This window comes from Erithacus rubecula, assembly GCF_903797595.1.
Source record: "Erithacus rubecula genome assembly, chromosome: 4".
NCBI classification, from domain to species: Eukaryota; Metazoa; Chordata; class Aves; order Passeriformes; family Muscicapidae; genus Erithacus; species Erithacus rubecula.
The window spans coordinates 55406945-55425422 of NC_136686.1; the positions used below are offsets into that span (position 1 = coordinate 55406945).

General features: G+C 41.4%; 1 protein-coding gene across 2 annotated transcripts; it reads right to left on the reverse strand.

Moving 5' to 3' along the window:
- Positions 1-7367: 7367 nt before the first annotated feature.
- CBLL1 (Cbl proto-oncogene like 1) lies at positions 7368-15189 on the reverse strand. Of its 2 annotated transcripts, none has more exons than XM_079303712.1 (6): positions 15060-15189; positions 12358-12525; positions 11915-12012; positions 11581-11664; positions 10729-10802; positions 7368-10205 (listed from the first exon to the last, which is right to left on the reverse strand). In XM_079303712.1, exons 1-6 carry the CDS (start codon positions 15070-15072, stop codon positions 9167-9169), a joined length of 1476 nt encoding a protein of 491 aa, XP_079159838.1. In that variant the 5' UTR covers positions 15073-15189; the 3' UTR covers positions 7368-9166. The 2 variants fall into 2 exon arrangements, with proteins under 2 accessions (XP_079159838.1, XP_079159837.1); XM_079303711.1 differs by having other exon boundaries at positions 11915-12015.
- Positions 15190-18478: the final 3289 nt, after the last annotated feature.

Consider the following 18478-nt stretch of genomic DNA (forward strand, 5'->3'; position numbering starts at 1 on the left):
TAAATTTATTTAAATGTACCAGACCCAGAATGCTGCTCATGTGGAAACTATCTAATCCCACTTAGCTGAACTGGTCCAGACCTTCTGCACTGACCCAGAGATGTGGTGGAGGTCATAAAAGCCTGACAGGTTGGAGCCTCCTTTCTTCTATGTCAACTTCCTGGGCACATTCCAGAGATTTAAAAATCAAAACCTTTTTTAATGTGAAAAAGGGGAAACAGAAGAAGAAAAGCACTCCATTTCTAACCCACAACTTCTTGTGCTCATTGCAGGGGAAGGGTAGGAGCAGTGACTGTGTTGACATCCCCAGGAATGGACTGCGCAGCCGGGAGTGCACAGTAAGGCTCTGGCTCTGCCCTCCGGAAAATGCAGCCCAAAAAGCTGCTCATGGGAATGGCTAATTCAGATAACAAAAGCCTTTTCATACCTGCTAGCCCAGGCAGAAAGCCACCAGTTTATTGATGGGATTTGACTTACAGCAAAGCCTTACTGGAGTGAGAGGGACGGGGCTCGGCTCATGATCCTCGTGGTGAGCATGGAGCAGAGGGAAGGCAGGCAAGGGCTGCCTCTCCAGCTGCCTCACCTGCCCTCCTTGCCTGTCCACCACAGCTCCTCTGTGATAAAGTCACTGGTAGAATGTCCCTGTGGCAGAGAAGTCAACATTAGTCCAGTTTTCTAAATGTCTCAGGCAGAAGGAGAGTCTGGAGGCAGAGATGAGGAAGGGACACATGGAGCCTTTCATCACAGACTTAGAGAGAAGGGTGGTATCCAGCACAGGGCAACCCTGTAAGGAGGAAATGTCAAACCCAAATGCTTATCAGATGACATCTACCCTGGCTATTCCTTACAGAATGTGGAATTTATTTTTTTTTATTTCCTACAGATTCCAATAGAAACAAAATTTTAGACTTAACTTCCTAAGGATAATATCCTCCAGCAACACAATGTCACAGAAGATGGATGTGGATGCCGTGATGAGAATGAAGACAGAAGGATACTTAAGAAGGATTTACTACATATGGTTATCTTCCAGGTTTTGGAAAGGGCTTGTTAGTCTTTATGTGTCTCTGTATATATAAATGTATTTATGTATATATATGGAGGCTAAAATCACACAGATTTTCTTATTTCATACCACAGTTTGTAGACAACATGTACAGTTATTTGAGAATCTATAAATATTTGAAATCTTGTATTGGATACCATAGAATTATACTTAGGACTGATATTTTATCTTCAGCATGTATATAACTTGTATAAAGTTTTATTGATGGTTTGTAAGATATTTAATAGACTGAGTTAAATTTGCTCTCAGCTTACTACCACAAGCATAAGCATAGTGTACATAGTGACTAAGGTATCTAATTATGAAGACTGTTCAGGAAAGACACAGGATTTCTGGATCAAAACATTATTCATTGATTTGTATTGGGCTTGTGAAAAGTGTAGAAGGGAGGATACATTTATAGTGAGCCATTGTGTACACACAGTGAACCACCATGGTTTCAGTGGCTGTATGGCTGCATTTGCCCATGCACCACCAGGGCAGTGAGACCCAGCCTGTGACAGACACTGGCCCCAGAACTTGGCTGGAGGAGCCAGGTGGGTGTGTGGGTGTGGGGCTGCCAGGTGGGCAGGCTGAACTGCCTGGATCTATGCACAGATGGGCTGAGGGCTTCAGCTTGAAGAGTCTGATACTCTTCTGCACAACCCAGTCTGCACAACTGCCATCAATTAACCCCTGCTGGAAATCTAAGACTTGAAGATGACCTACATCACATCTTTCAGAGAAGAACACCTAATGTCCAAAGTGACAGGATTTTTAATTTCACATAACAAGTCCTAGAGGTATAAAAGTCTCAAGCCTAGAGGAAAATGGAACCATTCCTGGAGTCTGAAAGACACAGCACTCTGAAATCACAAGACTTTTTAGTTTTCAAAGTTGAGTTTTGCCTTACAGTCAAGCTGGGGTGGCCAGAAACGTGCATTTGGACTTAAAGAAGAGCTGAAAGGAAGGATGAAGTGTTCTTTGTAAACCAGAACTACAGATTTTATCTTCAGACTCATCTTTTTTCATCTTTTTCTAATTTTTTTTAAATCTAGAGTAATCTGATGAACTCTGCTAATGAATCAAGATGTAAGTCAGTATTAAAATTGAGGAGATCATAAATACAGAAAGAATTAGATGAGCTTGAAGACAGAAGTGGACAAATTCAGCTTTCAGGAAACCCTCATGCATTTACAGATGAATAACAAGCTGTGGTTCTGTGGTGGGTGATCACATGCCTGGTGTGGGAGATGTGGCCCTTGGTGGCATCACAGAGATGCTGCTTCCTGCAGACACAAGGATGGTGAGCAGCTGTACCAACCTGCTCTTCTAAGCATGCCTCAGCAGATTCACTGTCACACACATCGTGTGCCAGATAATCAGCACAGTATCTGGTGACAGCTACAATCAGCACACTGCCAAATTGCCCTTCTAATGCAGTCTTCCAAAAAACAAGAGTATAACACAATAGATCTTTCCAGAACAAGTATAAAAAAGGTATTAAACTATTAGAGTGTCCAAAGAAGGCAAAGAAGATGGAGAAGAAGCCATGTGAGGAGTGGCTGAGGCCATTTGATCTGTTCAGCCTGGAGGAGACCGAGGAGAGACCTCACTGTTAGAGCTTCCTCATGGGGAGAAGAGGAGGGGCAGGCACTGATCTCTGCTCTGTGGTGACAGTGACAGGACCTGAGGGACTGGCCTGAAGTTGTGTCAGGGGAGGTTGATGTTGGATATTATGGTGGTCACAGCACCAACCAGAGTTCAAGAAGTGTTTGGACAATTCTCTGACAATGCACATGGGGTCACTTGCAGGGATGATGCTGTGCAGAGCCAAGAGTTGATGATCCTTATGGATCTCTTCCAACTCAGCACATTCTGTGATTCTGTGATATTGTGCAATGCACAAGGGAAATTTCACTCTAAATACTCTGAACTTCAGGACTGAGCTCTCCAATTCAAAATCAATGTTAATGACAAAAATAGTTACAAGGATCTTTGTAAAATGAAGAACCTGTATCTAAGGACTGACAAAAAGAAAGATACAGGGATTTAACCTAGGAGAGAGAAAAAGTCATGCAAGACAAAAGAATAATATTTTCTGTAAGGGGAACAAATGAACTGGCTAAACTTAAATGTGAACAAGATATTAGAAGATGCTTCCTCATTTTTCACAATGGTGAGATCCTTTCCAGCTAGAAAAAGAGCAAAAATCTAAACTGCTTTTAAGCTAAGACTCAAACATGTTCATGAAAACCGTGATACCACACCATACCAGTCTAATCTGAATTGTAAGAATCAAGCTGTTTTTTTCAGTCCCATACTCATATGCTGCTATACAGAGCCAGGAAAACACCCCTATCAAAATCAATATATGAAGTGCAGTATCTGGTTGAATACCACATACTGCATTTTAAAACCAGATGGGGTTTTTTGACAGGCTTCAGGTTAATAAAAAATATTCTTTTTTAAATGCACATCTCAGAATAATTCATTTCTACACTAATAACTCTTCTGACAGAGCACAGTGCCAGAGAGGATAAATCCCCCTTCCAAAATTATTCACCATTTCTTAAATGCACATGGTATGTAGAGAGCCTTGGCCAGAGATCTTGGCACTCCCACGTCACACATCCCTATCAGCTACTTGCCATATTCTGAAATCACCCTACTCCTTATTTTTCAATGTTGACACCAGCAGCAATTGTACTTCTGATGCTTTATGAGATATTCCCTCCAGGTACTGGTTATTTCTGCAACTCTGTGTTACTCCAATACCAGCATTTTTCTCGGCAGTTTACCCTCATGCAGATTATAACATCTTTTTGTGGGATACTATAGTGATACAGATTTACTACTTTATTTTTGAGACAGGGACGTTCAGAAACCTGGCTATTTATGTTTCTAAACTTCCTGTATTGGGTGCTGTTGCTGCTCAGTTAGTGCACTACCATATACTGTGTTTCAGTATTTTACTCAGGAATTAAGCAAAAAGGCAAATTCCATACCTGCTTTTTTGGAGAGCTGACAGGTATCATGTTAATTCCTGATCACATATCCTAAGACTATCTCTCTTCAGCACAAGTGCTGACACTTTGTAACTAAATAACAATTTTACAGAGAGCAAGAAGGATGGAAAATGGAGAAGCCACAAGAGCCATCAATGCTCAAGTCTATTCTCAAGCCTGATTTTCACTTTGTGTGCAGTGTGAAATACAGGAACAAAAAATTAAATATGTTTATTCAAGGTCTTAAGCACAATGGAGAGAGGATTATAAAGTGCAAACCTGTATTTTTTCAATTTCAAACTCAGTTCCTATTAAGGAAGAAGTACCCTTAAGCACTTCTTTACTGAATTGCTACTCGGTTCTCTAATCCTCATCCCCGTGCTGAATGTGGAGAATTTGTTTTCTGTCTTTATGCATTGCTCCCTTCTGCTTCCTAAGATGAAAGTTTACCTGACCCACAAATGGCTAAGAACAAGTTGAGGAACAATCATCAGAACTTACATGATTTTATTTAGTGGAGAAAATAATTCACCATAAATTATCTTGGAGGTATGTTCAAGCATTGGTTTTCACAAATAAAACTGAACTCTTGATGACTGACACACACTTACTTCTATTTAGTTACTCATTCAGTTTTTTCCTAAGCAGTTATGCTGAAGTTCTTTTGTGAAACATTTCTACATAAAAATGGAAACATTCCTGCCTGCCTGCAGACATTACCACTCTTCCCATTACCAGAAGTGCATTACAATGAGTCCTACTGGCACTCAAGAATCACTTGAACTGTATTATCAAAATTATTCACAGAGGTTTCATAATGACTGAGCTGATTTACCAGCTTCCTGCTGCTATTCCACCCACACATTTCAGGATGCATGCTGCATTTTTAAGTATTTTAATCTCTTGCACTCATGAACTGAGTTTACACTGAAAATAAATTTTAAAAAGGAAGAAAAATCACCAACAAATTAATGCCTCTTACTCAAGAGAATAGGGATCCCATTTAGAATAGGGAAAGTTTATAAAGTTGGTGTGTCATGGCTAAGTCAAGACTAAAAGGGGATTTAAACATCATTATTTTCACTCACATTGCCCAAACAAAAGCAGCCAGTTCAGTTTGGAAACTCATCAGTGTGAATCACTAATGTGAGTATAATATATCTGAACACAGTACAAAAATTCACAATTGTGAAGGGACAATTACTGTATCAAGATAATTTATGAATTGCTAAGAATTGTTTTTAACACCACAAAATAAATATGAAGGGAAATAGTGATATTCACTTTAGAAATGTAATCAGAATGAAAATGAATCCAAACCTTGCACATTTCTCTGCTTCACTGGACTCTGTGTCAAACATGAAGTTCAAACTTATTTCCCATACATTCCACATTCCATTGCAGCTCCAATCCAATGTGCTTCTCCAGTTTCCCAGGCTTGTCAGGACCTTCTGCTGTGAACCTGTGCCTGCTTTTGTCAGCAGCCCAGAGAGAAACAACTCAAAATCAGACACAAGTTTTATGGGGCAGAAAACAGTTTAACAAGAGAGAGGTGTGTTCAGAGTCAATCCAAAGGGAAAGCATATCCACAAATGTGTTTTTGAGAACACCTGACTTCGACTAAGGGGAAGACAGCTTTTCTCCCCGCTATGTGTGCAAATTCAAAAGTGGAGTTGGGTAATAGTGGAGTTACCTCCACTTCAGTTTTTAACAAGCAGTTTTGGACAGTCTTTGAGAGCAGGAAGTGAATAGAAGTGGAAAATTAATCCAGTAAGGTTTTATAATTCTCTTGGATAAGACTTTTTTTTAAAAAATCACAGTTTTAATTTTTTTTTAAAGGCATGAAAGCTATGACTTATCACATATAAGTAACCAGTCATTATGTTAACAGTATTTTAAAAACCCACCACAAACAGAAAGTATAGTTCACACAATTGGTCCCCTGGTTATGAAGTATGCATGGCTGCAGGCAACTCCTTAAGCAAAGTTAGAGATGGAATCAAGGATAGTGTAAGGAGACAAGCATCTAAATCACAGATGTTTTCAGGCCACTGCTGGTGTCCTCTCATTCTTTCCATGGTCAACACAAACCATCACCAAATGTTTTCATTTCTTGTTAGATGAATCTGCAATGGCTGACAAATTTAAATGTCAGAGTCCTCTTTAAAACTGAGATCTTCTTGGCAATGCTTCAGAAGATCACTGCCACAGACAAGGATATTTATTCAAAATAAACATAATTAATTAAATTCAAATGTTTGTCTTTAGAGTAAGAAGAAATCCAACAAAATCACATCTCACCATTTCTAAAACTGTCAACTACACAGTTAAATACAACATGTGAATTTTGTAACCTCTCAGTAAAATGACTAGGTATTTAAAAAAAAAATCCAACCAACAAATCAAAGAAAAAAACACCCTAAAACATACACCAAACCCATAAACAAATTAAAAAGACAGTTAAGACAGGGTTTTAACCAGAGGAAGCATGTTTAAACTTTGTAAATATGACAACAGTGCCCTTAGTTACTTAGATAATAGATTTACATATATAATCTAATCCAGAGTAAATAATAAAAAAAAAATAAAATTTAAGTCTTCCTCTTACAAGACAATGTAAAAATTTGACTCAAGTTCAAGACCTGCCTACACAGGATGATTTTGCAGTTTGGTCCATGGTCACTAACCAGCTCAAGAGATCCCACTGCTTTTTGGGGAATACCTCATTGTTTGTATGCCATACGTCACCTTTGTTTCAAATACGGAGAAAAAAATTCTCATACACCGTCTACAGTGACAATGATAGAAATACATTCATCTTTTGTGCTTTTGATAGAGCAAAAGCTGCTGTTTTCCCTTATCAGTTCATCTGCCTCAGCATTTGCAGGAAAGCACTTTAACAGGTAACTTCAAGAACAGCTTTGGACCCAGAAATATTTGGAACTCTTCATCTGGATCAAGAGACGGGAGAACACATAACAGAAATTGCAAGGTGGCTTACTTCAGGAAGCCAGCAGGATGGAAGAGCTGTTTGCTCCCAGCAGGGCAGGCAGGCAGGAGCTGGTTCAGGTGCCAGCTGTCACACGCAGGGCGCGGCGCGGGCCCCGTGTCCAGCACGGGGAGCGGCACCGCACGCAGATCTCAGCCATGTGCCTCCTCCCAGACAACTTCACCGTGACAGAAGAGGTCCTCAAAAGTTCCTCATGTGGTTGTTAGTTACTGAAAGAAAAGAATCTGGCAGAGCCATTTCTTCACATGTATAGAAACAGGAATTTTTCAAGCAGCCCATTTCATAGCACACTATCACAATCAGCCTCTTTTTCTTCACCACTTTATTTTATTTAAAATTTCTTAGTTTTCAGAGCAACCAAACCAAGTAACTCTCTCTTAGAAAGAAATATCTTACAGCTAAGCAGATTTTTAAGCAGTTGACACTTACTGGCCATTTGCATACCCCAGAATTTATTTATATCCCATCTCTGAAGAAGTATTTACTTGAAAGGCAGTCTAAAAGATTTGGCCGTGGTCACAAGGAAATCAATGGCAGTCAAGAACAGAAGAAATCTAAAGAGCCCTTGCTCTACCAATTAAAAATATAAAGTTTAGACATATAAATACAAAATTTGGAATGTTGCACTGTCACAGCTCTGTCATAAATTTAGCACTTATGATTCCAGAAAATAATGTTTACAAAATAAAAAATAACACTGAGGCTTTAAGATGGCTCAGATTGTTTGAGAACAGTAGAATACTACAAACTTTAGAAAAATCCCAAAGGACTTCATCTAAAAGCACCACTGCCAGAAATGTGGCATTTGGAAAAACAATGGTTCAGTGCAAATACTGATGAGAAATGCAAAGATAAGCACTCCAACCAACAGACAGCACTGTCTTGCTTCTGCTACCAGCTGCATTAAAAAGGAACCCTCTCATTCTATATTATGTTTCTCTTTAAAAGTATTCTTATAAAACATAAATTTTGAGCAAAAACAGACCTAAAAGCCTGCTTATATTGCTAGTTTTTGAGAAAAGCAAAACACATAATGATTCTGTTCAATTAAACCTCTATCACAAAATCAAAACAGATGATGTGTACCTTTTTATTTGAACACATGGGATTTCAGACCACTTCTCTCATATCCAAATCAAAGTTTTCCTGCTGTACACATTATATAAAGTGAGAGAGGCAAACATGACTTCCCTACCTAAAAGAAGCTGGTTTTTTCATGGATATGGCAAGCCAGTTCACAGCCACTTCCACACAAACACAGCCATAGCTAAACACAGTAGTTTGAATTCAACTTCATTGAGTAGCTTACGTGTCAACAGAACCTTCTGAATAAAAACCAGCTTTAAAACAAACTCCAAAAACCCAAACAAACAAACAAACAAAAAAAAAAAAACCCAAACCATAATACATGGTTTCATGTCACACCCAAAGCAGTATCTTTGATAGATTCATTTTGATGCATAAAGAAAACACCAGAAAAGCTGGAATGTGGTAAACACAGAATTCTGCAAGTCGGATTTCTAGTGCCAAGAATTCATTACAGACTGAAATCCTTGTAAGTAATGATAAATCACAGTAGGAGAAATATTAAAGTTCCTCTAATATTTCACTACACTAGTGTTTGGAAGGTATGTGTATGTGTTGAAAGGGTGTCCCAGAACTATGTGGATGTCAACTTCATATAAAAACTCACCACATTTACAACCATATTTCAATTTAATTATTGTACACAGGTTAACAAAAACACTGGATTTAACAAAAACAATATTCAGAATGGTACAACACGTGTTCATCTTCTCCAGGAAATAATATTACAAGTGATCATCTTAGGACAATTTAGCCACACTAGCGACAGAAGTTCTGTTAAAATGCAACTGTGGTCTACTAAGCCACTTATTTTAGCACTACAGAGTATTTGAAGTTAAGAGTCCTACGGCCAAGGCTTAAAAATCATGTAAGATTCAAACCTCAAAATGTCTTACAGTCAAAATGACAGTATTCTTAAAAAACCACAACAAAATAACCCCAAAACAATTAATTAAAAGGCTTCTGTATTTAGTTCTATCGTCTTCATGGCATTCTCTATTCATATAGTTGCTCGTATCATTGGTAATAGGGTCTGTATCTGGCTTGATCAGGGTGATGTGGTCCAGGAAGGGGGGCCTGAGCAGGAGGCCCTTGCATCCTTGGAGGTGGAGGCGGCCCCCTTGGAGCTGGCCATATCCCCGGACTCATTCCCCCAGGCTGTGTGAAAGGGGGACTAAGAGTTCCTTGATCTTCACTGAACTGTGGCAAAGAGTTGGGATTATAGTGGTGGGGAGGGGGCGCGCTGACATTTACAGGTGGGCCCCCGTGCTGAGGAGGAGGTCCCGGAGGAGGATGGTTCATGTAGGGCGGCATCTGGGCAATGATGTGTCCGGGAGGAGGGGTGATGGGCGGCGGGGCAGAGGTCATGGGGGGCGGGGGAGCCTGGCTGTACACCATGTGGGGGGTGCCTGCCGCCTGCGGAGGGTGCTGCAGCGGGTGGCTGATGGGCGGCGGCGGCGGCGGGGGCGGCGCGTAGTGCTGCTGGGGAGGCAGGATGTGATGGGGGTGCGACACCACCGGCTGCCCCTGGTACTCGGGGTGATGGTGAGCAGGCGCGGGCGCCGGCGGAGGCGGCTCTCGAGCGGCGGAGTTGGAATCATCCTGAATGGGGACGGTTATTAAGTTGCTGTGTTTCCTGGTGGAGATGCGGAAGGTGTCCTGAGCGACGGGGCGGGGCGGCGGCGGCGCCATGGCCATCTCTGCTGGAGGAGCGCGGATGTCTTCGTGGGGCTGGTTATAGTGCTCGTGTGGCACGTGCTGCAGAGGCGGCGGTGGCATCATGATGTGCTGCTTTGGCGGAATGTGGCTCATGTGATGTTTCTCAGGGGGCATTATGAAACGCTCGGGAATTTCGGCCGGCGGCGGGGCAATAGGAGGATGCACGGGTTCGATGGGAGGACGAGTAACAGGCTTCCCAGCTCTCATGTGACGGTGGTTGATGTGAGCTTGTAAGTCCCTCTGGGACAGGTAAGTTCTCTTGCATCCTTGAACAATGCTACACATGAACAGAGACCCTCGCACACACTGCTCGATTCGCTGCACAGGTTCGTTACAGCTAAATAAAAAGAGAATATTGATTTACTGTCACCACAGAGAGCTCAACACGCATTTTTCCTTGTTAACATAATTAGACAAATTAGAGCTGACAATTTTGCCCCACTGTAGCACTATGAAAGAAACTTCTCAATGATGTTGAAGTTTACCTAGTTTTTAAATCTCGAAATGTAACAATGAAAGAACATAAAAATTTCATGAGGTAGAATTTTTTAAGTAGAATGTCTCACACAAATTTATTCTGTGCATCAAGGCACAACAGGGGTCATTTTCACTAAGTAAATCAAACTGCTAGTAATTCCTTTCCAAATTAGAGCAATAACAGGTTACCTACCCAAAAACAACAAAGTAAAGACTGATCTCTTACAACCCCAAAATATGGAATAGGAACTAGAAAGTTCAGAGTACTCTAATGCCTCTACTAAATGTGCATAACCAAGAGTCATGTTAATAGAGTATCTGAAATAAGATATTTAAGTTATTTTCTTACATTTTCTTTAATAACAAATCATGAGATAACTTACCCTGGACACATTTTGTCTCCCTTTTTCTCATGTAGTATAGCACAATCATAGCAGAAAACATGCTTGCAAGGTATCTAGAAAAAAAAAATGCTATTAAGACATCGTGTATAAATATCTATATCATTCTGCAGAATACAGTTCCTCCCTTCATTGCACAGTTTATAATAATTAAAGTAACTAAGTTACCTATGAGATGAACAAGCATAGCAGTGATTAACAATTTACAGCATCTTTGCACAGAAACCTTCTAGAACTGTTTAGGCTGAGTTTACGGTTTTTTGGGCTTAAATGTTGGTAAAAAATACTGGCAGAAGTTTGAGTCTTGCACCATTACCAACACTGAACTTGCACAGAAGCTGCATATGCAATCTGATTGCACTTGTCTTGCTGGCAAGGAAGGAAAGTTTTAAAAGCCTTAACTGTCATTAAGTCAGATGCTGAAGCCTGTTACATCACACTTAGAAATCTAAATTAATCTCAGGGATTTTTAAAGGTACATAAAAGTGAACAGTGTTTTCTAACTTCACTGCAAGTCTTCAATTGAGATAAAATGCTTATTTTCAAAACTAAGCAGTGTAAGGTCAAAATCCAAGAACTTGAAAGCTTTTTCTTCATGACGGTGTTCTGGTTTTTGTTTAACATTTTACTTTACTGAATCAGGGGGTAAAGCAAATAGATGCAACAAAACCACCTGAGCAGTGAAGGCCTCCAGTTCCATTCTGGTACTATTCTGCTGTTGATTCAGATGCCTGTTGAAATCAGTAATCTCCAGAAGTCTCATACAGACACAGTAAAACCTAATTTTATATAAAGGGAAACACGGCTGCATCTTCCACTGGCAGTTTCACTCACCATGCGTCCATACATCTTGATGGGCAATCCACACTTATCACAGAAATGGACTGGTGTATCATCCTTTTCCCCCAGTAAGTTTATCTGGTAGGACAGAGAAGAGGGTGAGAAAACAAACTCCAACATCACTAAAGCTTCTCATTTCAATTATCATCAACATACCCATTATTTCTGAATTAGCTGAAAAGGAAGCAAGAACACCACAAACAGGAGAAAGCAGAGGATGCATTTTTAGTCAGATAAAAAATAACTGAAAAACTTTTAATTAACTAAAGTATCTACCATGACTACCTACAGCTTGATATGAATCACAGGCAAAGATTTATGACTTTACCTTATAATCCCAAAAAATGGGTCCAGGGAATCTCCTTTGATTGCCAAACATTTCACCTCCTTTACATTCGTATCGCTCCTCTTTGTTATAATCAAATTCTTCTGTAGAAAGAAGAAAGAGAAGAAAGACACGAGCCAACCACAACACTTTTGTCATTGACACCAGCTGCTATTAAGAGCATGGGTCATTTATACTGAAATCATCAAATAATGCCAAACACTTCCAATCTGCTGAGCCCATTCTAAAAAAGGTAGAGCCAAAACAGTAAGACAGCCTGTTTTGAAGTGGGCACTACTGAAGCCCTACAATGCAGCAGGACTTGGAGATGTGAAACTCGTTTAGCATTTAGACAGAACCCTGGACTCTTAAGTATCTGAGTAAAGTCTAGAACAATGCTGTAGATTAATACACTTCCCTGTTACAGGGAATTTATATGAATTTACCTTCATCACCAGCTGGTGTCTTTGAAGGCATCCTGTTCATATTTCTTGGAGTTCGAGGTGCAGGTTTCGTTTTATTGGTCTGTTTTGAAATAAGCTTTATAGGGATTCTTCTACGGACATCAAGACCACCCAATGATCCTGAACTATTTGTTCCTTGCAAATCATTGTCTAGGAAAGAAAAGAACAAGAAATTATCTAACTTTTCATTTATCTAATAGTCTCTAAACAGGCTTAATATTTACGGAAAAGCTTTAAAGAAAAATAATTTTTAAAGCTTGTTTAAGACTCATACAATATACCAAAATTTAATCACTAGAAAATAGGTACCTTCACATACAATTTATTCCAGAAGTCATGTCACAAAACTGTATTGGGAACCACAACGGTTTCGGGAAATCTAGTTTAAAAAGAAAGCTATTTAAATAGCCTAGCTAGTCACACATTTTTCCACAACAGAAACATTAACCTTATAGCTCTTCTCACAGCATGAAGAAAACTGGAGAGTCAATTCTTCATACAACCTTGACTACACAGAATGTCTTATGTGAAAAGATAATTTTTACAATTATTAAAGTAGAAAGGAAACTAGCTTATATATTTAACTCAACACCTTGACATATCACTTAGAAGTTTATTACAAAGTATCACAAAAATATTGATACTTAGGAATACGTAGCCAGTTTTCTTAAACTGAAAATTATTGTTCCAGGCTACATAAAAAATTCTCTTTAACCAGATTTAAATCTAAGTACCAGGGTGAACAAAGCAAGAAATAGCCTGATGCAGGCATCAACAGGTACAGGGTGCCAGAGATAACAAAGACCAGGTAATGCAACCAGCAACACCAATGAGGAGGCATAACTCCCTCAAACTCCAGCGAGTTTATCTGAAACCACCACACAGCACCTCTTTCACACAAAAATGTCCTTCACAACCTTCCCAGCTCGCTGGGATTTTACCTGAAAATACCACAGGTGTTTCAAACAGAGCACGCTCAGCCTGGAAGGGGCGAGCCCCGAGCAGTTACAGCCCTGCAATTCTCCAGACCTGGAATGACTGCGAGGCCCCAGAGGATTGCAGAGCACAGATGCTGAAATTAGGGCCCATTAGTGAAATTCTGCACAATGCTTCACCAACTGCTGTCTCTCAAAGCCTATAACCACCACACACAATGCAACAAGTAGAAAGAAAAACAAGAACAAATGGGATTGCTCTCAGCTTTCCTGTAGCTATCACCAAAGCTAGGAAATGTGTCAGTTTCAAAATGGGACTGTGCCCTGACAGTCCTGTACCTCCAAATCAAAAGCCCTCCATTTCCTCAGACAGAACAAACTCCTCTTAGCACTGTGGCTGACAATTTCATTTAAAAGGCAATATGCAAAAAAGCAAAAGCAATAGAAGCTTGTTTTTACTTCTGGCCATTTGTTCTTTCTTTCAGCTTTCCAGATGAACCTGCAAACACACAACTACGTCATCAGGCTTCCCCAAGGAGTGCTGGGCCAAGACATCACAGCTAAAGCTGCTTGTTTTCCACGTGTTGGGAAATTCTGTTTTTTACCAGAATACACAAAACCACAACACTATAAACCACCAACAGTCTCTGCAGCAACTCAGTCTAATTGCAAACAGGGATAACTAAAACAAAATTTAAAAATCAAAAACTTGTGTATTAGTTAGTCCACTGAACAGCCAACAGGTTATGTCACTTTTTCTCCTTGTACCCTTCCAAGCCAGGAATATTTACATGAGTTATCTGCTCAACTAACCCAAACCAGCAAGTTTATTAGTCACTCATGCTTCATGGAAGCACAATAAATTGCAGTCTGCATGGGCATAACTTGCAGGATTTTGTCCAGAAAAACCTACGACAAACATACCAAACTTGCTAAGACTACTTAAAGAAGTTCTAATTAGAGGTGATGCAACCTACTGAAATGTCACCTTCATCACCTTAAGTTTTATTTTTGCACTTCAAGCTTTATCAAAATTCTCAAATACAGCTTAAGTACTTTATACAGATAGAGTCATAACGCAATGCTTTGTAAGGGAAAGTAAAAAAATCTCCAAAACCAGCCCAGCAAAAAGCCCACGTCCATTCATTTATTCACTGCACTACGCCAGCGCATTAACTAGCAAAGAATCACAGCTACGCCAGCGCGCTCACCGGCGAACGACATTCAAACCATAAAACCAAATGTAAGCACACGAGGAAGTTTCCTCTCGGGCCTGTACAACGGAATCAGGCGGCACATTACACCACGGCTGCCGATAACGCCGCGGGCAGACGAGCGTCTCTCCCGCACCTCCGGGACGCCACGGGCGGCATCCGGCGCTGCGGGGCCCGGCCTCCCGGCCCGGCCGGCGCCCTCCGCGGCAGCGCTCCGCTCCCGCCCCGCTCCGCCCGGACGGGGCGTCCCGCCGGCAGCGGCCCCTCAGCCCGGCCGAGCGGCCGCGGGGCGGGGGCAGCGCCCGGCGCCGCCGAACCCAAGGTGGCACCGGGGCCGCCGCGCCTGCCCGGGCACGGAGCAGGCCCCGCGGCGCACCCGAGCCCCGCCGGAAGCCCCGGGGGCCGGGCCGAGCCCGCCGCCGCCTCCCCTGCGCCGCCCCGCGCCCGCTGGCCGCGCTCGGCCGCTCCCCGTCCGGCGGCGGGCGCGGGCCCGCCGAGCCGGGCACGGACGAGCCCCCGGCCTCCCCCTGCTCACCATTGTGGTCCATGATGCGGCGCGGGGCGCTGTGGGAGCGGAAGGGCGCGGCCGGAAGCGGCGGGGCCGCGGGCGGGGCGCAGCGGCGGGGCCGCGTTCGCTGAGCTCCGGCCGAGCGCTCCGGCCATGGCGGAGCCGGGCGCGCCCTCCCCGCGGCGGGAGCGGAACGGGGGAAGCGGCGCCGCCTCACACCGCGGCGGGAGCGGAACGGGGGAAGCGGCGCCGCCTCACACCGCGGCGGGAGGGGAATGCGGGGTGCAGAGCAGAGCCGCGACTAGCTGAGATTGGGAGGCATTCCCCCGGTTTTGAGGGGAAGGATGGAGTGCAAACAGGCGGGTCTCTCAGTTTAGGAGCCGCGGAGGCCCCGAGTGGCCTCCTGTGCAGTGCAGCCTTCAAACGCTGGAAAGGATGGAAAGATGGGCTGGAAAAATGGACTCTCGGCTGCTGGTGGTCAGCCCTAAGTTTTATCATTGAAATGGAAGATTCCTGACACGCTGTAGGAGTCACAGTGAACAGGAACAGTGAATCTCCAGAGCACGCAGAAGCTTCACAGCAAGAGAACTCACTAGCTCGGGCGGAACTTAATGTTACATTTAGCATTTTGTAATTCCTCTAATTCAGTGTGATGCTGAGTGTTTCTATAGCACTGAAGAAAGGAAACAAATAATACAACGAAGTCTTAAGTAGAAAATGGCCTAGAGCAGTCCTTCCACAGCCCTAGGGTACAGGTAACTGTACTCCATGCACTTCACATTGGTGATTGTCTCACTAAAAGCCTCCCCGGCTGGGGTCTTGTGCCCCTTCAGACAATGTCTCTCATTATCTTTATAGCCTTAACATTTAAAAACTGCCACTAAAGTATCACATTTCTTGTCTTACCTGTACCAGGCAAAGGGAGCAGGTTTTCCCTTTTGACTTTGTTGATCCTCAGACCCAAGGGAAGCATGACATTGATCCCTTCATAATATGCTGTATCTCCCCGTAATAGGAATTCACAAAGAGAAGACTTAAACCAAAACTAAACAAGAAGCCCCCAAATATACAGACTCAAGGACCACATTTTCAGTACGCACAATTTTATTTTCTAGTTAATGGGTACAGTTACTTTTCAAATGAAGCTTTTTAAAAGTGTAAAAAAACCTTAAAATACATTTCCAAATTTAATACCTGACATGCAAAGATAGAACAGTAATACTCAAAATGCATACAAAAATACCACTTCTTCATCCTACTGGAAAAAGATAAGCACATCTAGTTACACTGCTTAAAGATATTTTAATTAGTATAAAACTAGAGAATTTTAGCTTCATTGCAAAATCCATTATTTTGGTACCCTTTATTTTGATGGATACATAGAAAATTAAGTACATAACCACTTAGAAAGGCATTTGAATGCATTCTGCATATTACCTCTTATATTTCTATACCACTGTAGGCTTTGAGAGAAAAGCTGTTTTTCAGAAAAAGTTTAATATTTTGTGCCTGTTAAATTAAGAACAACCATGCCTGGAAGAAGTAGAAGGCCAATAAAAAGTGCATTTCATCATATTTTACCACAATCCCAGATCAGATGTCATATTTGGAAAGGAACTGGAAGACTGATGAGTATTTAATTGCTTTTTAAATACTTATACAGATAAGAACTAGATAAAGTTCAAAAAAATTAATGTAATGATATCTCTGTCAAGTAAGAATTAGTACTCAAACTTCAAAGTGGAGATGTTTGAGAAAAAAACCACTGCTACCACTTTTTTACCATATTTTCCATAGAATGTGTGCTGTGTAACAATTAGCTGAAAGGTCACTTATAAGGTAGAATGCTTTACTTTCTACACTTAAAATGTACATCTGTTTTAGAAAAGCAATACAGCTTCCAAAAAACCATGTCACTGGCAACTGTTCCAGTAGTCATGTTAACAGGAGCTGGGGTCATGGCCTGATGGGGACTTCAGGCCAGTAAGGTGGGCTGAAGTGCCAGCCTCCTGTGAGAGGCTGCAAGGGGACAGGAGGACAGGTGTTAAAAGCATGAACAGTCAAATCACAGGCTGGGCTGGAACATTAGTGTCAATAGAAATGAATGGTTCCATCTGAAGAGGTGCAGAGTGATCTGATTTGCCTCTTGAACACTCAGAGGGTGGAGGTGCCCATCCCACGGACAAAAGGCCCCTGTCCATTGTGAATACAATCCTGCTGATTGCTGGCTTGGACTGGAGCACCAGCATCACCTACGTTCAAGTGTCTGTACTGAGAAACTTCACTGCAGTGAAGGCTGAAGTCTATGCCTTAACTAGAGAATACAGATCTCAGTTTGGTGCTGTTACCTGTTGTGTAAGATATTGTCCAGCTGCCTGAGGTTTATAGGATTTTTTTTTCTACAGATATTGACAGAGTTCACTCAGATCCTGAAGCCAGAATAATTTATTTTGTGCTTAGCTTTTCCACTGTTACCTGCAGCAGAAATCTGTGTGCAGTGTAGTGTGAGAGAATTTCTCTGATATAATCAAGTAAGGAGAATTGAATATACTGAAGCTAATTTTCCACATTTACTTCAAGGCATTTTATACCTGGACATTCCTTACACTTCAGTTTTTATCTGTTGCCTCACAATGTAGGGGTTTTTACCCATTTAAAAATAATGTAATGCCAAAAAATTTAAGGTAGCAGTCTGTTTTTCATCAAAATACATTTCTTCTTCATGAAAATTAAGAAGTTAGTCAAGGATTAAAATTTTGCTGCTAAGATATTTTGTAAATTATTGCACTTGTGCATTATGAACTTTCATATGTAAAAGAACAGCAGCAGTTTGATGTAGAATATTAAAAGAAAAAGACTATAAAAATATAACTATTCATTAAACAAAAAATACACCTATATTCAATTTAAAAAAACCCCAAACCTCAATACATTCTGACTTACCGAGTGCAAGCAAGAATCAGCCTGTTTTACAGATTTCATTAAGTACCCAGGTTTTCCTTAATTTATGTCATGATCTGCCTCTTGATGAAGATTATGTAACCTAGCCAAAATAATCTTCTGTCTGCCTTTCATTTAAGGGACAATCATTAATATTAGTGCAAGACTTGCTACAATGGGATTATTACAGAATTTATGAACCCATATCCAAGGGTCCTTAGAAACTTTTCCTATTTGAAGTATTGCCATAGTTCAGTGCTATTTCCTGTTCATGTGACAGTTTCACCTGTCACCTCTTTCAGTATTCTAGCTACCTGCAGCAATTTAAGGAATTGCTTGAAAAAAAATAATCATGGTACACTTTTCAAAGCTTGTCAACATGTACTCTCTCACTAATGTTTTAGAATTCAAACCCTTGGCCAGCTAGAATTCCTGCCCTTTCACTAGTCTTTATATAAATACTGAACAAAAGGCTTGCCATCCAAAGTTTTTTGTCTCTTCCACTC